Source organism: Ambystoma mexicanum, chromosome 4p (genome assembly GCF_040938575.1).
Source record: "Ambystoma mexicanum isolate Mex_15411 chromosome 4p, UKY_AmexF1_1, whole genome shotgun sequence".
Classification (NCBI taxonomy): Eukaryota; Metazoa; Chordata; class Amphibia; order Caudata; family Ambystomatidae; genus Ambystoma; species Ambystoma mexicanum.
In genome coordinates, this window is record NC_090927.1 from 536,209,612 (window position 1) to 536,226,602 (window position 16,991).

Below are 16,991 nucleotides of genomic sequence, written 5' to 3' on the forward strand. Positions count from 1 at the left end.
GCTGAACTTGCAGGCCTGGCTCCTGCAGCGTTAGAGTTTGGAGGATACGACATACCGGCCGACTGCAGAGAGGCTCTTGCAAAGGTCAGGGCGTCCTCAACTCTTAAATGCTATGGACACAAATGGAAGAGGTTCTCCGTCTGGTGCCACGCACAGAAGATTAACCCTCTACGGATTACGGCTCCCCAGGTACTGCCGTACCTTCTGACGCTGGCCAAGGCTGGACTGGCGCACGCGTCCATCAAGATTCATCTTGCTGCGATCTCACGACACACCAGAACCACAGGGCAGACGTCTTTCTGGTCTCATCGTCTGGTGAAAGAATTCATGAAGGGACTGTTCAGATCGTTCCCGCCGGTGAAGGCTCCGGCCCCGGCGTGGGAGCTCAACGTGGTGCTGACCAAGCTCATGGGACCTCTGTTCGAGCCTCTGCACTCGGCTCCGTTGAAGTTCTTGTCGTGGAAAACAGCGTTTCTTGTGGCCATCACCTCCGCACGAAGAGTGGGAGAGATCCAGGCCCTTTTCTGCAAACCCCCGTACTTGACTTTTCACGACACGAGGGTAGTGCTCAGGACGCACCCCTCCTTCATGCCCAAGGTGCCGTTGGACTTCCACCTCAACGAACCCTTGGAGTTGCCTGTTTTCTTCCCGTCGCCTTCGTCGCCGGCCGAAAGGACTTTGCACTCGCTGGATGTGGCTAGAGCGCTGAAGTTTTACGTGGACCGCACAAAGTGTTTTCGGAAGACGTCACAACTTTTTGTGAACTTTGGACCTGTCAATCAGGGGAAGGCTCTCTCAAAGGCCTCCATTTCCAGATGGCTCTCCGGCTGTATCATGTACTGTCATCGGTTGGCAAACCGACCGCTGCCTGGCCGTCCGAGAGCCCATTCCACCAGAGCGATCGCAGCTACCACGGCGTTCCTATCTGGTGTGCCCTTGCTGGACATCTGCAGGGCTGCTACGTGGAGGTCGACGCACACCTTCACGAAATTTTACTGCGTCGATCAGGATTCCAGGGAGGAGTCCAGGGTCGGCCAAGCAGTGCTGCGCAATCTGTTCGCCTAAGGTGAGCCTGGTGAGGAGGTAAGAATTGCTTAATGTTGAGTTTGATATAATGCTTAATGTTGAGCCTTTGCCACCTCCCGTGGTTGTGCATGTGTGTACTGCTATGTATTCTTTATTCATGAGCATGTGAATCCATGCCAGACCCCATGCTGGAGAAGGAACAAGTTACTTACCTGTAACTGTTGTTCTCCAGCATGGGTCTGGCATGGATTCACATGCGAACTCTCCCGCCTACCCCTCTGCGGCTCTTCACTTGGTCATATTGCCACTTCACGTGCTACCAAATCTGAAGATGGCTGCCAGAGGCGGGGCTTAGGTAGAGGGCAGTCATTGGCTGTGGTCAGTATGACGCAGAGATCAGTGATTGGTTACTACTACGAAAGACAGATCAGAAACGAAACTGATACTGATTTTTTCTTTACCAAGGATTCCCAGCCTGACGACGGGGAATATTCATGAGCATGTGAATCCATGCCAGACCCATGCTGGAGAACAACAGTTACAGGTAAGTAACTTGTTCCTTGATCAGAGTGTATCAAGGTGGGGATTACTTGTTTTAGGCGGTTGGCTAGAACTGCTGAGAGTATTTTGGCATCTTGGTTAATGAGGGAAATCAGCCTGTATGTCGCGCATTTCGTGGGTGGTTTTCCTGGTTTTAGGATCGGTACAGTTATTGATTCTGACATGCTAATCAGTAGTTGTGCGCTTTCATATTCATCTTGATATGTCTCTAATAGTTTCGGGGTGATGGTACTTTTGAATGTTTTATAGAACTCTCCCAGGAGTCCGTACGGACCCGGGGATTTGCCCTGGGGAGCTCAGCGATTACGCTCTCTATCTCCTCCACCGTGAGTGGGGCATTGAATATTTGAGCTTGCTCTTCTGCTAATTTTGGCAGCCTTATCTCTGCTAACACGTCCGTCATGTCCTCCGGGTCAATTTCCGGATTAGGGGCGTACAATTGCTCATAAAAGCGGGCAAATGACTGATTAATGTGTTCCTGATTCCTAATCTCCATCCCAGTTTCGACTTCTAGGGCTGTTATGGGGTCTCTTTTGATCTCTTGCTTAGTGAGCCATGCCAGGTGCCTACTAGGCTTATCCGCTTCCACATGCAATCGTTATGGATACCTTCCGTAGTTCAACCTTCCCAGTTTTTCCCATAACTCTATACATCTTGTCCTCAACTCCATCAACTCCCTAGGTTCCTCTCCCGCCGCCTCTGCTCTACGTTCCTCTGTTTCTATCTGCCTTTCCAGTTTGTTGAGTTCTTCTATGGCTGCACCTTTCAGTCCCCCCATCCTGCCGATAGTCGCCCCCTGTATCACAACTTTAAATGAATCCCAGAGTGTGGCGTTACTTTCTACACTTCCCTCATTATGTTCGAAGTAGTATATCACCTCCTGAAGGTGTTCCTCAAACTCTCCCTCTCCCAAAGCCTCTGCCCGGAGTCGCCATGTTGGTATCAGGGCTTTCCTGTGTGTATGTGCCCATGTTGCTAGTATCGGGCGTGGTCTGAAAGTGTGCAGGCTTTGATGTTAATCCCTGTAAATTCCTACAGTGACTATATATTCTATTTGTGTAAATGTTATGTGGGGTGCGCTATAGTGTGTGTACCCTCTTTTCCCACAATGTACCTGTCTCCAAGCGTCCACCAGCTGTAGACAGTTGAGGGGTCTATGCAGCTCCTTGGCAGGGGTGCTGGTTTCTTGTGCTTGTTGTCCGACCTATCCAGGAGCGGGTCCAAAGTGCAATTAAAGTCTCCAGCCCAGATAAACGTTGCTTCTCTGTACTGGGCCAGCTTGGATGCCAGCTTCTTGAAAAATTCTGTTGCATCGTGGTTCGGAGCATATGTGTTAACTAAGCACACCTCTTTGTTCTCCAACATGCCATGAACTAGCACCAATCTACCTTCTGGGTCAGTTCCCTGTTTTATGAGCTGGAATGGCACTCCTGGGGCGATCCATATTAGTACTCCTCACGCATAATTTGAGTATGTGGCACTGTATACCTGTCTTCCCCATTTCTGATCGACTTTGGCCTGTTTCGTTGGTGTCAGATGCGTCTCCTGGATCATAGCTCTCTTGACCTTAATCTTGTTCAACCAGGCGTAGACTTGCAGCCTTTTGATGTATGCATTTAGTCCTCTCACGTTCCAGGTTGCTATTATTAACTCATCCAGGCCCATGGGTACTTATTTGATCCATCTCCGTCGTCCCATAGCCTCTTGCTTGTCCTGTGTCTCTTGCGGCTGCTCTTAGTGTTGCTACTTGAAGTCGCCCCTACCGGGCTCCCTCTCCCTGTGTCTCGGTGGTCCTGTCTCCAGATTTGTTGCTGTGTGCTGCACCAGTCACTTCGTGCTGGAATTGTCCCATTATAGTTTTTATTATTTGCTCTGCTGTTCATGCCTTTTACAAACCATTCACTGAAGTCAATAACTCGAACTGTAACTACATAAACCAAAACTTCCAAACTAACGCCCAGCCACCCTCCCCCTGCTCGGGCCTCGCCCTTTCTCTTGCTCTGTCCGTCAAAGTGAAACGGGCTCGCCGCAGCGTGATGCCTCCAAACTGGCATCCGAACTTGTGAACGTTCATTTTGGAGTTGTGGTTTTCCTTAGCCATCACAGCTGGATTGAAGCAGGTCGCTCCTTCATGCTCTGCATCTGGCTTAGTGGCCTTACTTTATGTTGACGTCTTGTTTCTAAAGTCGATGTTTCCACTCACCGGGGCTGGTCCTCGTTATTATTACGGTTCCTTTGTCTCTGCTGGGGGATGCCCTGCTGGTCCACCCATGCATGAACATCTCCAGTCGAGCCAAAGAACCATGATTTCCCTTGATGGAGTACCTTAAGTTTGGCGGGGTATAGGAGCATGTATCGCACTCCTGCCGCCCTGAGGCGCTCTTTCGTCGGACCGAATTTTGCTCTCTGTTTTTGGACCATGTGTCATGATCACTGCTTCCAAGGGGCTAGGACCAGTCCAATGTCCTTGGAAGCAGGCCTCTAACCTTCATCCTAGGCACCAGCCGGTCCCCATTGGGACCTTTTGGACCTTGTCCTGGCGCCGGTGGCACCAGGCTCATCAAAATCACTGGTCCCGGCACTGGAAGCGCCGGGCTCATAACATGTATAAAGATGCTTGGGTGGACTTACCTGCAGCAGACCATGCTGCTTACTTACCAGCCATATGGGAATCCTCTACGAGCCGGGACTAGTTTCTTACCTGGGTGGGGCAGGCTCCACTCCCTGGATACAACACTGGAACTCTTCTAGAACAGGAACTCTTTTCTTTCCTGGGCGAGGCAGTGGAGGAAGATGCCTCATCACTCCAAGGCTATTTAAACCACACCCGATTGATGCAACGTGCTTCGCGTTATTCTGCATCTGCAGCAGAACGCTCACCGTGTCGGTTCCAGTCTTCTTTCTTCCGATCCTGAACCTGTGAGAACAAAAGCTTACCTTTCTTGTATTCAGCCTTCAGAAACACCTGCAAAGACAAAGAAACAACAGGTTAGCACAGCAACCTTCACTCGCAGCATTTCCTCACCTGATCCATCGGCAGTTACCAACTCTTCGTGCTGCTCCTCCGCCATTATAAAAGCCTGTGAAGACAAAAGCATAATTATTCCTGTGGGGAATTTACTTACCGGCACCCCTCGAATTCCGGTTTTCTTCAACGCTGCATTCCTGCACCTGAAAGAGAAAAGGAGAGACATTAGGCGGGCTATTTACTCACGCGCCATCGCGCCCTCCACAATTAGGCGCCTGCAAATACTCCGGTGTTTTCCAGAGTCTCTTCAGCATCCGAACTCATACCTGCAAAAGAAAAGAGACAGTTGGAGTGCATTTCGAAAGCAGGCAACAGGCACTTACTTACGCGCTCCCAAGCGCTTCATTCCTATGCGCTGGCTCGAACTCCGGCTCTCTTCAAACCACCATCTTCCGCCTCAAGAGCCCTGCAAGACAAAAGGCACCTTTTGAAAAGAACATTATACAGAGCCCTATTCCATACTAACGTGCCCACGCACCTAAATACTGTAAGGACATTAAAGGTGCCCGGAAACTCACCGTTCGTGCAGTTAACGACAGTTAGCAATCCTCTGAAGTCAAGAGGCCTACGTTTCAACCCAGTGAAGGAACTGGTAATGGCACCCTGCACCAGACGCAGATGGAGAGTCCAGCATTCACCTATCTAAGGTGAGCACTTTGACCTTGGGGCTCCACGGAAAAGTGAGAGGGGGAGAGAGAGAGACACCCGACAATCCCAGGTCATTAACCCCATATTCTTTCACCTGCAGACATCTTACTCTTCGAGTTAGACACACAGTGCGAAGAGGCCCAGCACCGGAAGCCAATCGAGTCCTGCACTTCACTTTTCAAGATACAGTTACCACCCTGCCAAGACCAGCGCCTCCGTGGGAATCAGGTGAGCGTTACACCATGACTGTATAATCTGGGTAGATAGTAATTTTGGAGGTGTTCCTTGTAATCACTCTCCCTTCTCTTGAGAATGATAGTATCTTCTCCCTATCCTTGAAATTCATGATCCTGGCGATCATTGCTCTCGGAGGGGCGCCTGGCTGAGGTCTTTTGGTCAGTCCTCTGTGCGCCCTCTCCACCGTGAAGCCCTGGGAAAGAGTTCCTGCTCCAATCTCTTGGAGCAGCATGTTTTCAATATATTCGTGCTCTGCCTTCTTTCTGCGTCTTCCGCCCTTTGTCCGAGGATCTTGACCTTTTGTATCACCTCTGATATTTGTGTTTGCGTGACCGTCACATCTGTGGTGTTTTGCTGCACTTGCTGCTTTGTTGTTGTTACTCTGTCCGTTAGATTTCTGGTGTCCTGGCGAAGGAGACCCACGTCTACCATGACAGTGTCCAGTTTATTTACTAAGGGTGCCTTGAGGGCGCCTATCGCTGCGTCCATTTTGGCCTCAAGGGACGCTTTCAAGGCGGCTTTTGCTTCTAGGATCGGTCCTTCATTTGTATTTCCCGCCTGTTGTGTTGTGCTTGAGGTAGCCATTGCTGTGTCCGGCTGGACAGGTTGTTTGTTTCCGGGAGTTTTAGTGAAGGCTTCTATGCTGGTTTGTTTAGATTTTCCCTCTGTTTACCGATTTGGCATTATCTCAATGGAACTCGCCTGTGTACTGCTAGATGGTCAGCGGATCCGGGTCCGTCCGTGTCCTGGCCCTATCAGTCTCTCAGTCTCTCGAATTCTGTTCCTGGGCTTCCCCGCTATGGATTCATAACCGTCCTGTTAGTTGTTGTGCGCCCTCTTTATCTGCCGGGGGAGCTTGCTGCTCTGAATGTTGTGCCTTGGCTTGTTTTGTACTGACCCTCCTTTAGGGCACTTCAGTAGTTCTTGTGCGGCTCTGGCCTCTCAGGCCTACAGGATGGGTGGCGGTCCAGTTTCATATTTTGTTTGCGTGGATTAGCTCGTAGTCAATATTGCTCCATGTGCGCCGGTTCTCGTTCCTTGCATACTCTGTTTCTCCCAGTCTATATCTGGACTGGCTGCTGGGCGCCGTACGGTCTGCTCCGCATGTGCTTTCCGTTCGCCGCCAGTCCCGTCACTACGGGGTCCGCCTCCCCTTATATTGTCTGCCCCTCTCGCTTCTCCGTGCCTCTGGATATGTTGGAGTGGCTCCGGAGGGAGATGGGGCCTGTATGGTCGAGCTTGGATGCGCTCACCCCGCTAGGCTTCTTCCAACCCTGTATCTTTATGGTGTCCGCATCGACTCCTGGGCTCCCTTTCCTGGTCCACTTCTGTTCGTCTTCAGTCAGCCGCGGGTGTTTGTGGCCAGTTAACTTAACCCGCCCTGGCTTATTGGTCTTGCAGGTGGGGTGGCTCCGGAGGGAAATGGGGCCCACGTGCGCCCGCGCCCGTGTCTGAGTGGAGCTCGGGTGCATTCTCTGCACTGGGCTTTCCAGCTCCGTACCTCTGTAGTGCCCGTTCCTCAGAACGCCTATCTTAGTCTTCAGTCGCCTCTCCAGGAGGGCTCCTACTGTGCAGGGTGTTCTATGTCCCCCGCCAGCCGCACCTCGCCCGTGGTTATGAAGCGCTGACTTTCTCTCCAGCGGTTCGGCCATTCGCGGCCGCCATTCTGTTTCCCGCGGGTGCCGTCTTCTTTCACCGTTTTCTCCTCGATTCCTGCTCCGATTTCCATCGGGAGACTCAACCAGTGATCTACGGATGTTCCGACGTCTGTTTCTGTTAGTTGTAGGTGCTTTTTAGTGGTTTTGCACCAGTTTTAGCTAGATTTGCTTCAGGATCTCGAAGGAACTTCTCGATTATGCCTCCTACTGCATGGCCGCCAAGCCACGCCCCCCTCCCCCAAGATCCCCTCATTTGTGGTTTCGTAGCCCCCTGGTTTATCTTTCAGTTTCAGTATTGTGCGGGAACTGATTTTCTCTTTTAATTGTCTAGCTAACAACTTGCCCGCTTTGTTAGCTGTCACGTAATAGTGTTGTTTTGTAAGTAGTAGTGCCTTTTCTGCATATTTCGGATGGTGTTTCTTGCTGGCCTTGCGCATGTTTCAACGCCCTAAGCAGACTCCTAGAAGGGCCCTTTGCTATCTCAGCCAAAATCTCCCATACTTTTGCTTCAAATTCCTCCTCTCATTTTCGCCTTTGCTTATCTCAATTTGCCTTCATAGCTATTAAATGTCCCCTCAGAACTGCTTTGAAGGCATCCCACACCATTCCCAGGGCCATATCTTGGGTATCATTGTCTGCAAAGTAAGTTTCAAAATTGGGTCTTGTATCAAGTCTACTGGGAATTGCCACTTCCAAACCCCCTCCGGCTCCCCCACCACCTCCATCTGCATCGTGCAATATGATTCGGAAGGGTAATAGCTCCCAAATCTACACTCTTCACCCTTCCCACTATACCAGTTGACACCCACATGTCAGTCCTTGACATTGACAAGTGCACTTGATAATAATATGTGAAGCCTTTGGCCGGTCCCTTGGCCACTCTCCAAATACCATGAAGGGCCAGTGTGGTAATTTTCTGCTTAAGAAGTTTGGATGGCACCAGTTTATGCTGTGCTGCCTGTGAGCTCCTATCTATTTGGGGGACCCATGCCATATTAAAATCTCCTGCTAGTATGATATCTCCCTTAGCAAAATCTTCAAGTTGAGACAGCATTGCCCTCAGAAAGCCGTCTTGTCCCTTATTTGGAGCGTTTAACGTCACTAATGTATACTTTTGGGATCCCATTATTACGTTAAGGAAAAGTGAGTGTCCTGCTGGATCTGCCTCACTCTCAAGGACTTTTACTACTAGCCTAGCACTAATGGCAATGAGAACCCCAGCTTTTTTATCCTCTGCATTAGCTTGATACAGACGGGGGTAGCCCCTTATCCTGCTGAGCTTCCCTTTGTCCTTTTTACTAATATGTGTTTCTTGAAACATCAGGATATCTGGTTTTCCCCCCTTCAAGGACCCCTCTACTTTCTTCTTTTTTACCGGGGAGTTCATACCCCTAACATTGTGGGACAAGATTTTGATATTCCTCATAGTGCTTCCGTGACCTCTTGTGTTCTAGAGGCGCCCCCTTCCTTTTTGATAAGCATGTTTGCTTTTCCTCAGTCATTTGTATATGTCCTAGCCTCTTGTGCCTCCCCCATCGCCCCCCCAACCACACAAATACCAACACCCGTACCCTCCCTCACCCCCACCTCTTCCCCAAACTTTACCCCATTCCTGGGGAGGGCCAAAGTTACTAGGAGCACCCCGGTGGAGTGCCAGAGGTCATTGGCCCCCTATATAACCCAGATAAACATTGTGGGGATTCCTAAACCCCACTTAAGGATTCCAGCGGACCATCCACTACCTTGTGGTCCCTTGGGGCTATCGTCTTACTTGTGTAGTGTGTTCTCTTCACATCCCGCTTATAGAGCGTTTCTCCCAGCTGCGGTCCTTCTCTTTAAAGTCCCCTCTACATCCTCGAATGGGTTCCAAAACGCATAAGTCAGAGATTGTTCCCTTTTGTGGCTTTTTGTTATCGACCTCCATTCCCATGGTTTCCCGCCATTCCTTTTCAATCATTCCGCTTTTCTTGTGGTGCTAGAAAGCTTGCATTCTTCCGGAATCTGCAGGATGTGCATTCTTTCCTCGCAGGTAGTGACTCAGTGCTGCCGATCTTTGCACTTGAATAGCAGACCGAATGGGAACGTCCATTATCTTACTTGCTTTTGTGCGAGAAACCGTACTACCGGGTCTATGGCTCTCCTTTTTTGTAGTGTTGACTGAGCTAAATCCTGATACAATTGTATTTCTGCACCATTGACGTTTATCGGGCCTGATGCCCTTGCTGCTCCCAGTATTGTCTTTCTGTGTTTAAGAGGCGATTGCTGCCAGCACATGCCTTGGTCTCGTGCCCGGTTCTGCTCGTCTTTTTCCTCCTCCTCTCCCGAGAGGAGGTCTGCAAATAGTTGTTGTGCTGATGTTTTTAGGTCTTTATCCTCCACTGATTCCACCAAGTTTTTGATCCATATATTGGATCTGCAGTGGCGGTTCTCCAAATCTTCGCATTGAATCTCCATATTATGAGAAAGTCTTGATATATGTTCAGCGCCTCGTCATTCCTTTCTGTGTCCTCCGACATATCTTTTAGTGCTCTTTCTGCTATGTCCACACTCTCCTCGAGCTTTGCAACATCGATCTTCACATCCTGCAATGAGTGTTTCAATTCCAGTTTCGGCTGGGAGAATAGCATCTGAAACGTTACCATGAATTGATCCTGGAATTCCCCAAAGCAAGTTTGAAAGTCCTCTTTTTGCATTATCATGGTCGAGGCTTCTCTGCTGACTTGCGGTTGCTTATTTGGGTCCTCCACCCCTTCAGTGGGATGTGATGGCATTCCTGCAGACCACTGTTTTTTAAATACTGATGTCCATGTTTCTTTTTAGGTTTCTCTGGCCCACTGCTGGTGTCTTCCTCTTGCTTTTGGACATTGGGGTAGTATATTTGTCTTTTATCCACCATGTGTTCTTTAGGTCTCCCCTTTTCTATTAGTTTCCGGAGGTTGGTTCTGGGGAAAGATAAAACCTTATTGATCCCAGGTGAATGCTTGCTCTCTCCTATCTTCACTGTGCCTCTAGATGGTTGTGACCCCTGGAGTCATGCAGCTCAGCTCTCGAGGGGCACTGATGTCCTCTATTCACTTTCTTCTTCTCCCCCCCCCCCCGGGCTTCACAGAGATTGCGCACTTTCCCTTTAGCTTGCTTCTTAGAAGTGTTGAGCCCAATCGATCGTGAGTTCTGACCATAATTTACTGTCTGCCTTGGAGCAAACTGAACTACAGATTGCCCCGAGGGCTCCTCAGACGATCTGCCAGCTTCCCCCTTCCTCACTTAAAAGACCATCCCCACCCCCAGATGATATAGGCTTGGGGATCTATTTGACCGACGTCCTCTGGGGAGTTCCGTTCTAGCCTCTGCTCCCACCATCCAAGTCTGGTCTGGCGGCTTCGTCGCTCCTCAGCATTCAGTATAGTTGGGGGTGGCTCCGCTTGAGTACTTGGCACCTTAGCTCCTCAATCATCTCCGGGGTCGGGCTTTTACTCCTGTCATGAGGAGTGTAATCTGTATGGGTTTAAAGCCCCACTTCTCCCTTACGACGATCAGGGGTGGATACTGTCCGGCCTCCCGCTCGTCTTCCCTGCCAATTCTCCTTTAGCAAACGTTGGTAGGGCCGGGGGGAAGCTTAATTGCCATTTCGTTGATAAGGTGGACACTCGCCACCTCCCTCACAGCAGGTTTGTGCGCCCCCCCCCCACCTGCATGCAGTATGCCACACTTATCTGTATCACTGCTCTTTGCCTGGGGGGGCTCCACTCTGTAAATCGCTTCCCTCGGAAAAGTGGGAGCTTAGTTTATTTATTTGTAACGTGCACCTAACCCTGAGGTAACTGGGCGCTTGAGTTTATACCTAATTGCAGATACATACATATAATTTAAAAAAGCAGTGCTAGTCCACCGAAGGTTACAGGTTTAGTAGGATAGCATAACAAAACAAGTAAGTGCAAAGAGTTGTCGCCGGTAGTTACAGATTAGTTGCCTGTGCATGAAGCAAAGAAATTCGACCGATGAGTGTCAGTAGTTGCTTTTCCCGCCTCCTTCATTCCCCTCCACTCTTTCTATTCACTCTCACACCGACTCAGCTCTTGCTAAACTTAGCCTCTCCATCTCCAACACCCTTGACATACATGCCCCTGCCATGAGGATCTGCACGAAGCCTGCTTCCAAGTGCAATAGTTGGTATGATTCTGACCTAGCCTCGCTGAAACGCAAGTTCAAAGTTGCTCAACGGAAGTGGTTGGCTTGTAGCACATCCTCTGACAAATTGGCCTGTCGGTTGCTCCAAAGGCAATACAGACAACCAAAACTCCTGTCCTCTCTCACCTCTATGCCTCTCCCACCCCTGCCTGCATGCAGGCCACCCCTGGCTCTCTCCTCTCCCTTCCCCCTACTCTCCTCCTCCTCACCCATAGCACTGAATGAGGTCACCTAGACAGTCTGCTCTATGAAAGTCTCCACCAAACAGGTGCTTCCCTGCTGTTCTAGAAGGACAACATTGCCACTCTCGCTCTTTCCGTGGCGGAGTTCTGCAACCACTTTTTTGCCACTGGCTCCTTCCCTTCACCCGTCAAGCAATCCCTTGTGCACCCCTTCCTAGAAAAGCATCCTGCTGACCCTTCCTACCCCGTTACTGCCCTATCTGCACTACCCCCTTCTTGGGCAAACTCCTGGAGAGGTTGGTCATCTCCCAACTAATCCATCACACTGAATCTGTTGGCTGCCTCCACGACCACCAGTCTGGCTTCAGAGCAGTCAGAGACATGGAAAACTGCTCTCTTGAACACCCGTGATGACCTGCTCTCAAACCTCAACTCCAACTCTTCTTCCGCCCTTATTCTCCTAGATCTGTCCTCTGCCTTTGATACAGTCAATCATACCATCCTCATAAATTGGCTCTGTGATATCCTGGGCATCACAGACCAGGCACTGGATTGGTTAACCTCTTTCCTCTCGAATCGACCCTCCAAAGTGCAACTGGGCCCTTTTCTTTCGTCTACCTCACTCTCAACTTGCAGCATCCCTCAGGGCTCTATCCTCCCACCGTGGCTTTTCAACATTTACCTTGCCCCTCTTGCCCACTTGATCTCCACCTTCTTTCAGTTGTATGCTGATGACACACAGCATAAAGCTTCCCCCCTCTTTCTCCTCCCTCCCTCATTCCCGACTGCCTGACTGCTATTCAGGCATGGTGTGCTGCTACCGATCTCTGCCTTAACGCCAGTAAGACTGAGATCCTTCTCAATGGGACTCCTATCCGCTCCTTCCCTCCTCTCACCCTCATGTGAGGCTAAAAACATGGTTGTCATGTTTGACTTCTCTCTCTCCTTCTCACCTCATATCGCTGACCTTGCCAAGAAGGCCCACTATCAGCTTCACCTCCTCAGAGGCATTCTCCCTTTTCTCACCTTCCCCCAGAAACCCAATGTCTCCAGAGCTCTGGTTCTCTCCAGGCTGAATTGCTGCAACAGCCTCTACCTTAATCTGCTCCTTTCCTCCTTCCGCCCTCTGCAACTAATCCAGAATAGGACTGCAAGACTTATCCTTTCCTCAAGACCAGGGACCTCATCTCTCCAGCCCTAAAATCACTCCACTGGCTCCTGGTGGTTGCAAGGATCAAATTCAAGACCCTCTACATCATCCACAAGGCTTTCTGGACCCTTTCTTACCAGTACTTCCCTTCAGGCATCCTTCCCTGATTAGCCTTCTGAGACTGATCCACCCCTGTCCTCGCACTATTTGACCCCTACCCTGGTTCCCCCTGGCACTTGCCCTCCTGGACACCCATTAGCACTTACCCAGGGCCTTGGGCCCCCTCCCGCCTGCACTTCTCCCCTTCACCCTCTCCCTATCCCATCCCTTTGCCCTGATCTATCCCCGCCCCCTGCACTTCTTGTTACTGCACTTGCACGATCCAAAAGTCATAAGGCCTAGTAGGGCCGTTATTGTGGGCCGTTATTGTTGTTTTCTCCCCTGCCTCCCCACCCCCACCCTCTTTTTGTCTTGTGGCGCTTGGAAACACTTTTTGCAGTGTAGACGCCATACAGATGATGCATAAATACAATGTTCACCTAATCTAAAAGGTAAGCAAGTTAATTTTATTTGTTTAACATTGATCATTCAGCGCCAGCGTTTCATTAGCAATACTTGATTTGTTTATCTATAAAGGTATTTTAGATTTTTGACTTTGAACATGCAACGAAAGTTGAATGCAGTTTTTATGTGGTAAACCGTATTGTAACTGTCATAATGTTTAGAACATGGCGTTGTATTCCATGATTTCCAGAACGTTGTGAATGTTAAGATTCATTTATTTAACGTGACCACTTGTGTATTGGACTAGTGCACCTTTGTAAATCCGTTGTTGCCCCTGTTAAGCGTTTGTTTCCCCATTGCCTTTCTTCTCTGCAGAGCATTTGTATAGATCAGATCATTTTTCGGAATAGTAAAATGCTCCGTTGACCGTGCAGTGCAACCCTATGCAACACCCGAACTGCTTTGCTACCTAATTGGTGGTTGTGCTGTGGATATAGACAAAGCAAATATATTCGCATATTGCAGAAGGGCCATTATTTTAGAATTGTATGTGTTATATTCTTAAACGTCTTGTGGTTCAGCTGTTACATTAATCAGTGGACTTTTCCCGTTAACATGTTTGGTTCATGAAGTATTGCACTTTGCAACTAACAAAAAAGTCTGAGCTTCACTGGTATCTGGGATAGTATATGAAATGTGTAATCTCAAAGGAAATAAGTGCAGGATAAAATTAAAACGCAGCAAATGAACAAGAGTGTGTTAAATATGCTGTTTGTCTTGGAAGAATACCATTGGAGAGTTTGTTGCATATAACGTCTGCTAATGCATTTGATGTGTGAACCTCACTTGTGCCTGTTGGTTATCTAACGAATGCTCTCTTTACTTTACTGCCCCAACCTGCTCTCTTCTTTGACTTCCAGGACAACCACCTTGCTTTCCTATTTAAGGTACTTGCGTGTGTGTTTATACTACTATTGTCTGCGTCAGTCTGAGATTTAAATCTGTTCCTTGCATTTCTGTCTGCAGTCATCTGTTGTGGCAAAACAAGTCTGTAATTTGGGAGCTCAGGGCTGCATGTTTATTCAGCAGGTGAATGTTCTCAAACTTCTCACTTAAATGGTACCCCTTGCACAGAAATTATTTAACAATCGTTCATTCACTAAAACATCAGGGTCCATACACTACTAAATGAAAGAGGAGAACTTGAGGGGAACATTCCCCTCTTGTTCTGATCCCACCTCTTCTACTTTAAAGTCCCTTGAATCAGGAAGCGGCCTTGCATGCAGCAGGATGGATGCTCAGCCAGCCCCTCCATGCAAATAGAGGTTTGTGTCGCTATATTTGGTAAAATCTTATGTCTGACACTGACATAAGATTTGACCAGTAGCACCCACGATGAGCCCTCTAAGCACACGGAACATACAATAAGTTGGGCGATCCAGGTGTGGGGTGCGTTCAAGTTAGAATGACATAGCCTGTCAAATATATAAATGGTGTAGCTGAAAACACTGCTATACATAGGTATGCCCTACCCTATTCCAAAAAAGTGACTATTTAAGTATACCAGAAAAGATGTGCTTCTCCAATAGTATCTAAGGGGTGTGTTTATTAAACACATGGATAACTCAAATGAGAACATAGACCTTGTAACTTCAGGTGACCATTAGCAGAAAATCTCAAAAATAAAGTAATTACACAGTCCATGTATAATACAACATATTCTTAAATCATAATTCCCATTATTGTAGCCATTAAATCATAAATTCCATAGCTGACACGTTTCAACCACTTTGATCCTTTTCAAGGCTATTCAAATTTCATGAAGTATTCTTGTTCAAATGAATCCTCACGTTGAACAATTTCACAAAGTATCTCAAAATATTTTTTTAAAAATCACAATGTATTTGAAATCCTACTCACAAGAATGTGTAGCTAAACCATATGCCAAAATTAGAGACCAGGATAGAGCTACCACAGTTAACCCCAGGACTAACCCCAAGGCTGAACACAGTTTAAATATCTAGATCATTACTTAATATTCCAAAGATAGTACTTTTCTTTACAAAATTGTTAAAAAAAGCACCTGCATCTTCTATTGATGGATTCATATTTGAGACTGTGATGACTGCCACCTCGGATTTATCTATACAAGTGCACTGACTGTCAGGAATAGGATTTGTCCATCATACTTGAAACCAATTGAAACGATTGATCGAGGTACCGTTTAGATACCGCCATTGCAGAAAGGTTTTTACAGGTGTGGTACCTGCATTATGTACACCGTAATACACATTTTTTTCAAGGATAATGCTGGATTAGAGTTTCAAATTCATGATTTCATAAATTGCACAACTACCTATGTTGTATACGCAATTGTCTGTATTTGTTGTCAAAAGATGTACATCGGAAGTACAATCCGTGAACTGCGAGTGCATTTTCGAGAGCACATGTCCAGTTTGAACAATCCAGATCCGCGACTCTCATTGGCTAACCACTGGGAAGAGCGACACCAAATGGATGACAAGTGGCAAACTTTGCACCTTTTCACTTCCCGCCGCGCTTCCTCAGAGTAGATTCTGCAGGTGGCAAGACTCTTCTTTCGTAAAAAATAAATTGTACATGCATGTTCCTCCTTAGTTTTCGCACAAAGCATATTCAAGTAAGGAAACACTTAAGTAAATTAGTTAATTGATTTATATTTTGTAAAACATTTTCGCACCATCAACTAGGGATCTGTAAGCTTGTAATATCTCCAGTTGATACCTTGTTACTGATCAGTTGCAGACTTCCATTCTACAGGTTGGAAGATGGTAGTGGTCGGTCCTCGCACAATGTTTAGGCTTATCTTTGCCATCTAATGTGAATCAATGCCTTCTGCAAAATCGTATTGGTTACCCCCAAAAGTCTCAAATCTTTGCTGCTAGCTTTGCACTCATGAGAAGAAATGTGATTTTTAAAAAATAGCAGATGATCCAAGCAAGAGATGATGGTGGGCAGAGAGGCTGCAGTTTGTACACACCTACCTCTTGTAGATCTGGGGAGTTTATGGCTCAGGCTTTTAGCATTAATTTATGGAGCATGATTGGACTGGGGCATCATTGACCATAATAATCTAAGTTGCCCATTAAATGTCACTGGCAACTGTAAGAAGGAAATTCATGTATATGTTCTGTGCATTTAAGTCTCCCTACTGTTTTATTCTGTGAAAATGCACCAATTGAAACATTCTGTAGCATATTGTTTGGACACTAGTTTTACCACTATGTTTAATGTTGCCTCTTGTGTTTGTGATCCTCTGAAGAGCGGGCTATGTTTATGCCTTCTGTACTGCATGTTTTTTGTTATAGTTTCTGTGGTTTGCTATATCTTCAGTGGGTGGGCTGGTACATTTTTAATTGGAGGGGCTAAAATATTTCTCATTAATGAGTGTGAGCAACTAAACATGGAGTGAAAACCCAAATATGTCAAAACGGTTGAAGGCGGTTCTCCCCCATGTACATATTCTTTTTAATGGCTTACAAATGGGTAAGAATTGGTTAAAAAAAATCCATACAATTTGGTTCTATAGAGTAATACATGAAATGATCCAGCAGATGCCTGCTCTGCAATGTACATCAGGGTAATTTCCAGTGCAATTGTATGATGCATGGGCCCACAATATATGCCAGCATTGCCACTGTAAAACACGCCTCATGATGATGGTGTTGTGTTATGTTAATGTGCTTTTCTACTTACCGCTGTACGGACACACTGTGTGCTCGATAATGCCAGTATTGCTACTGTAAGAAGACCTTGCAATTGATGGTGTT

At 47.6% G+C, this 16,991-nt stretch overlaps 1 protein-coding gene across 14 annotated transcripts in view; it reads left to right on the forward strand.

Annotated features, from left to right (window-relative positions):
* The window catches only part of FBXO25 (F-box protein 25), a 989,471-nt gene that overhangs the window by 870,485 nt on the left and 101,995 nt on the right, over nucleotides 1-16,991 (forward strand). For 9 of the 14 annotated variants that reach the window (XM_069606066.1, XM_069606065.1, XM_069606070.1 and 6 more), the window contains one exon: nucleotides 14,103-14,129. The exons of the other annotated variants lie outside the window; for them this stretch is intronic. In XM_069606066.1, coding sequence (XP_069462167.1) covers nucleotides 14,103-14,129 — 27 coding nt within the window. The remainder of the gene's footprint in view (nucleotides 1-14,102; nucleotides 14,130-16,991) is intronic. 14 annotated transcript variants of the gene reach the window in all.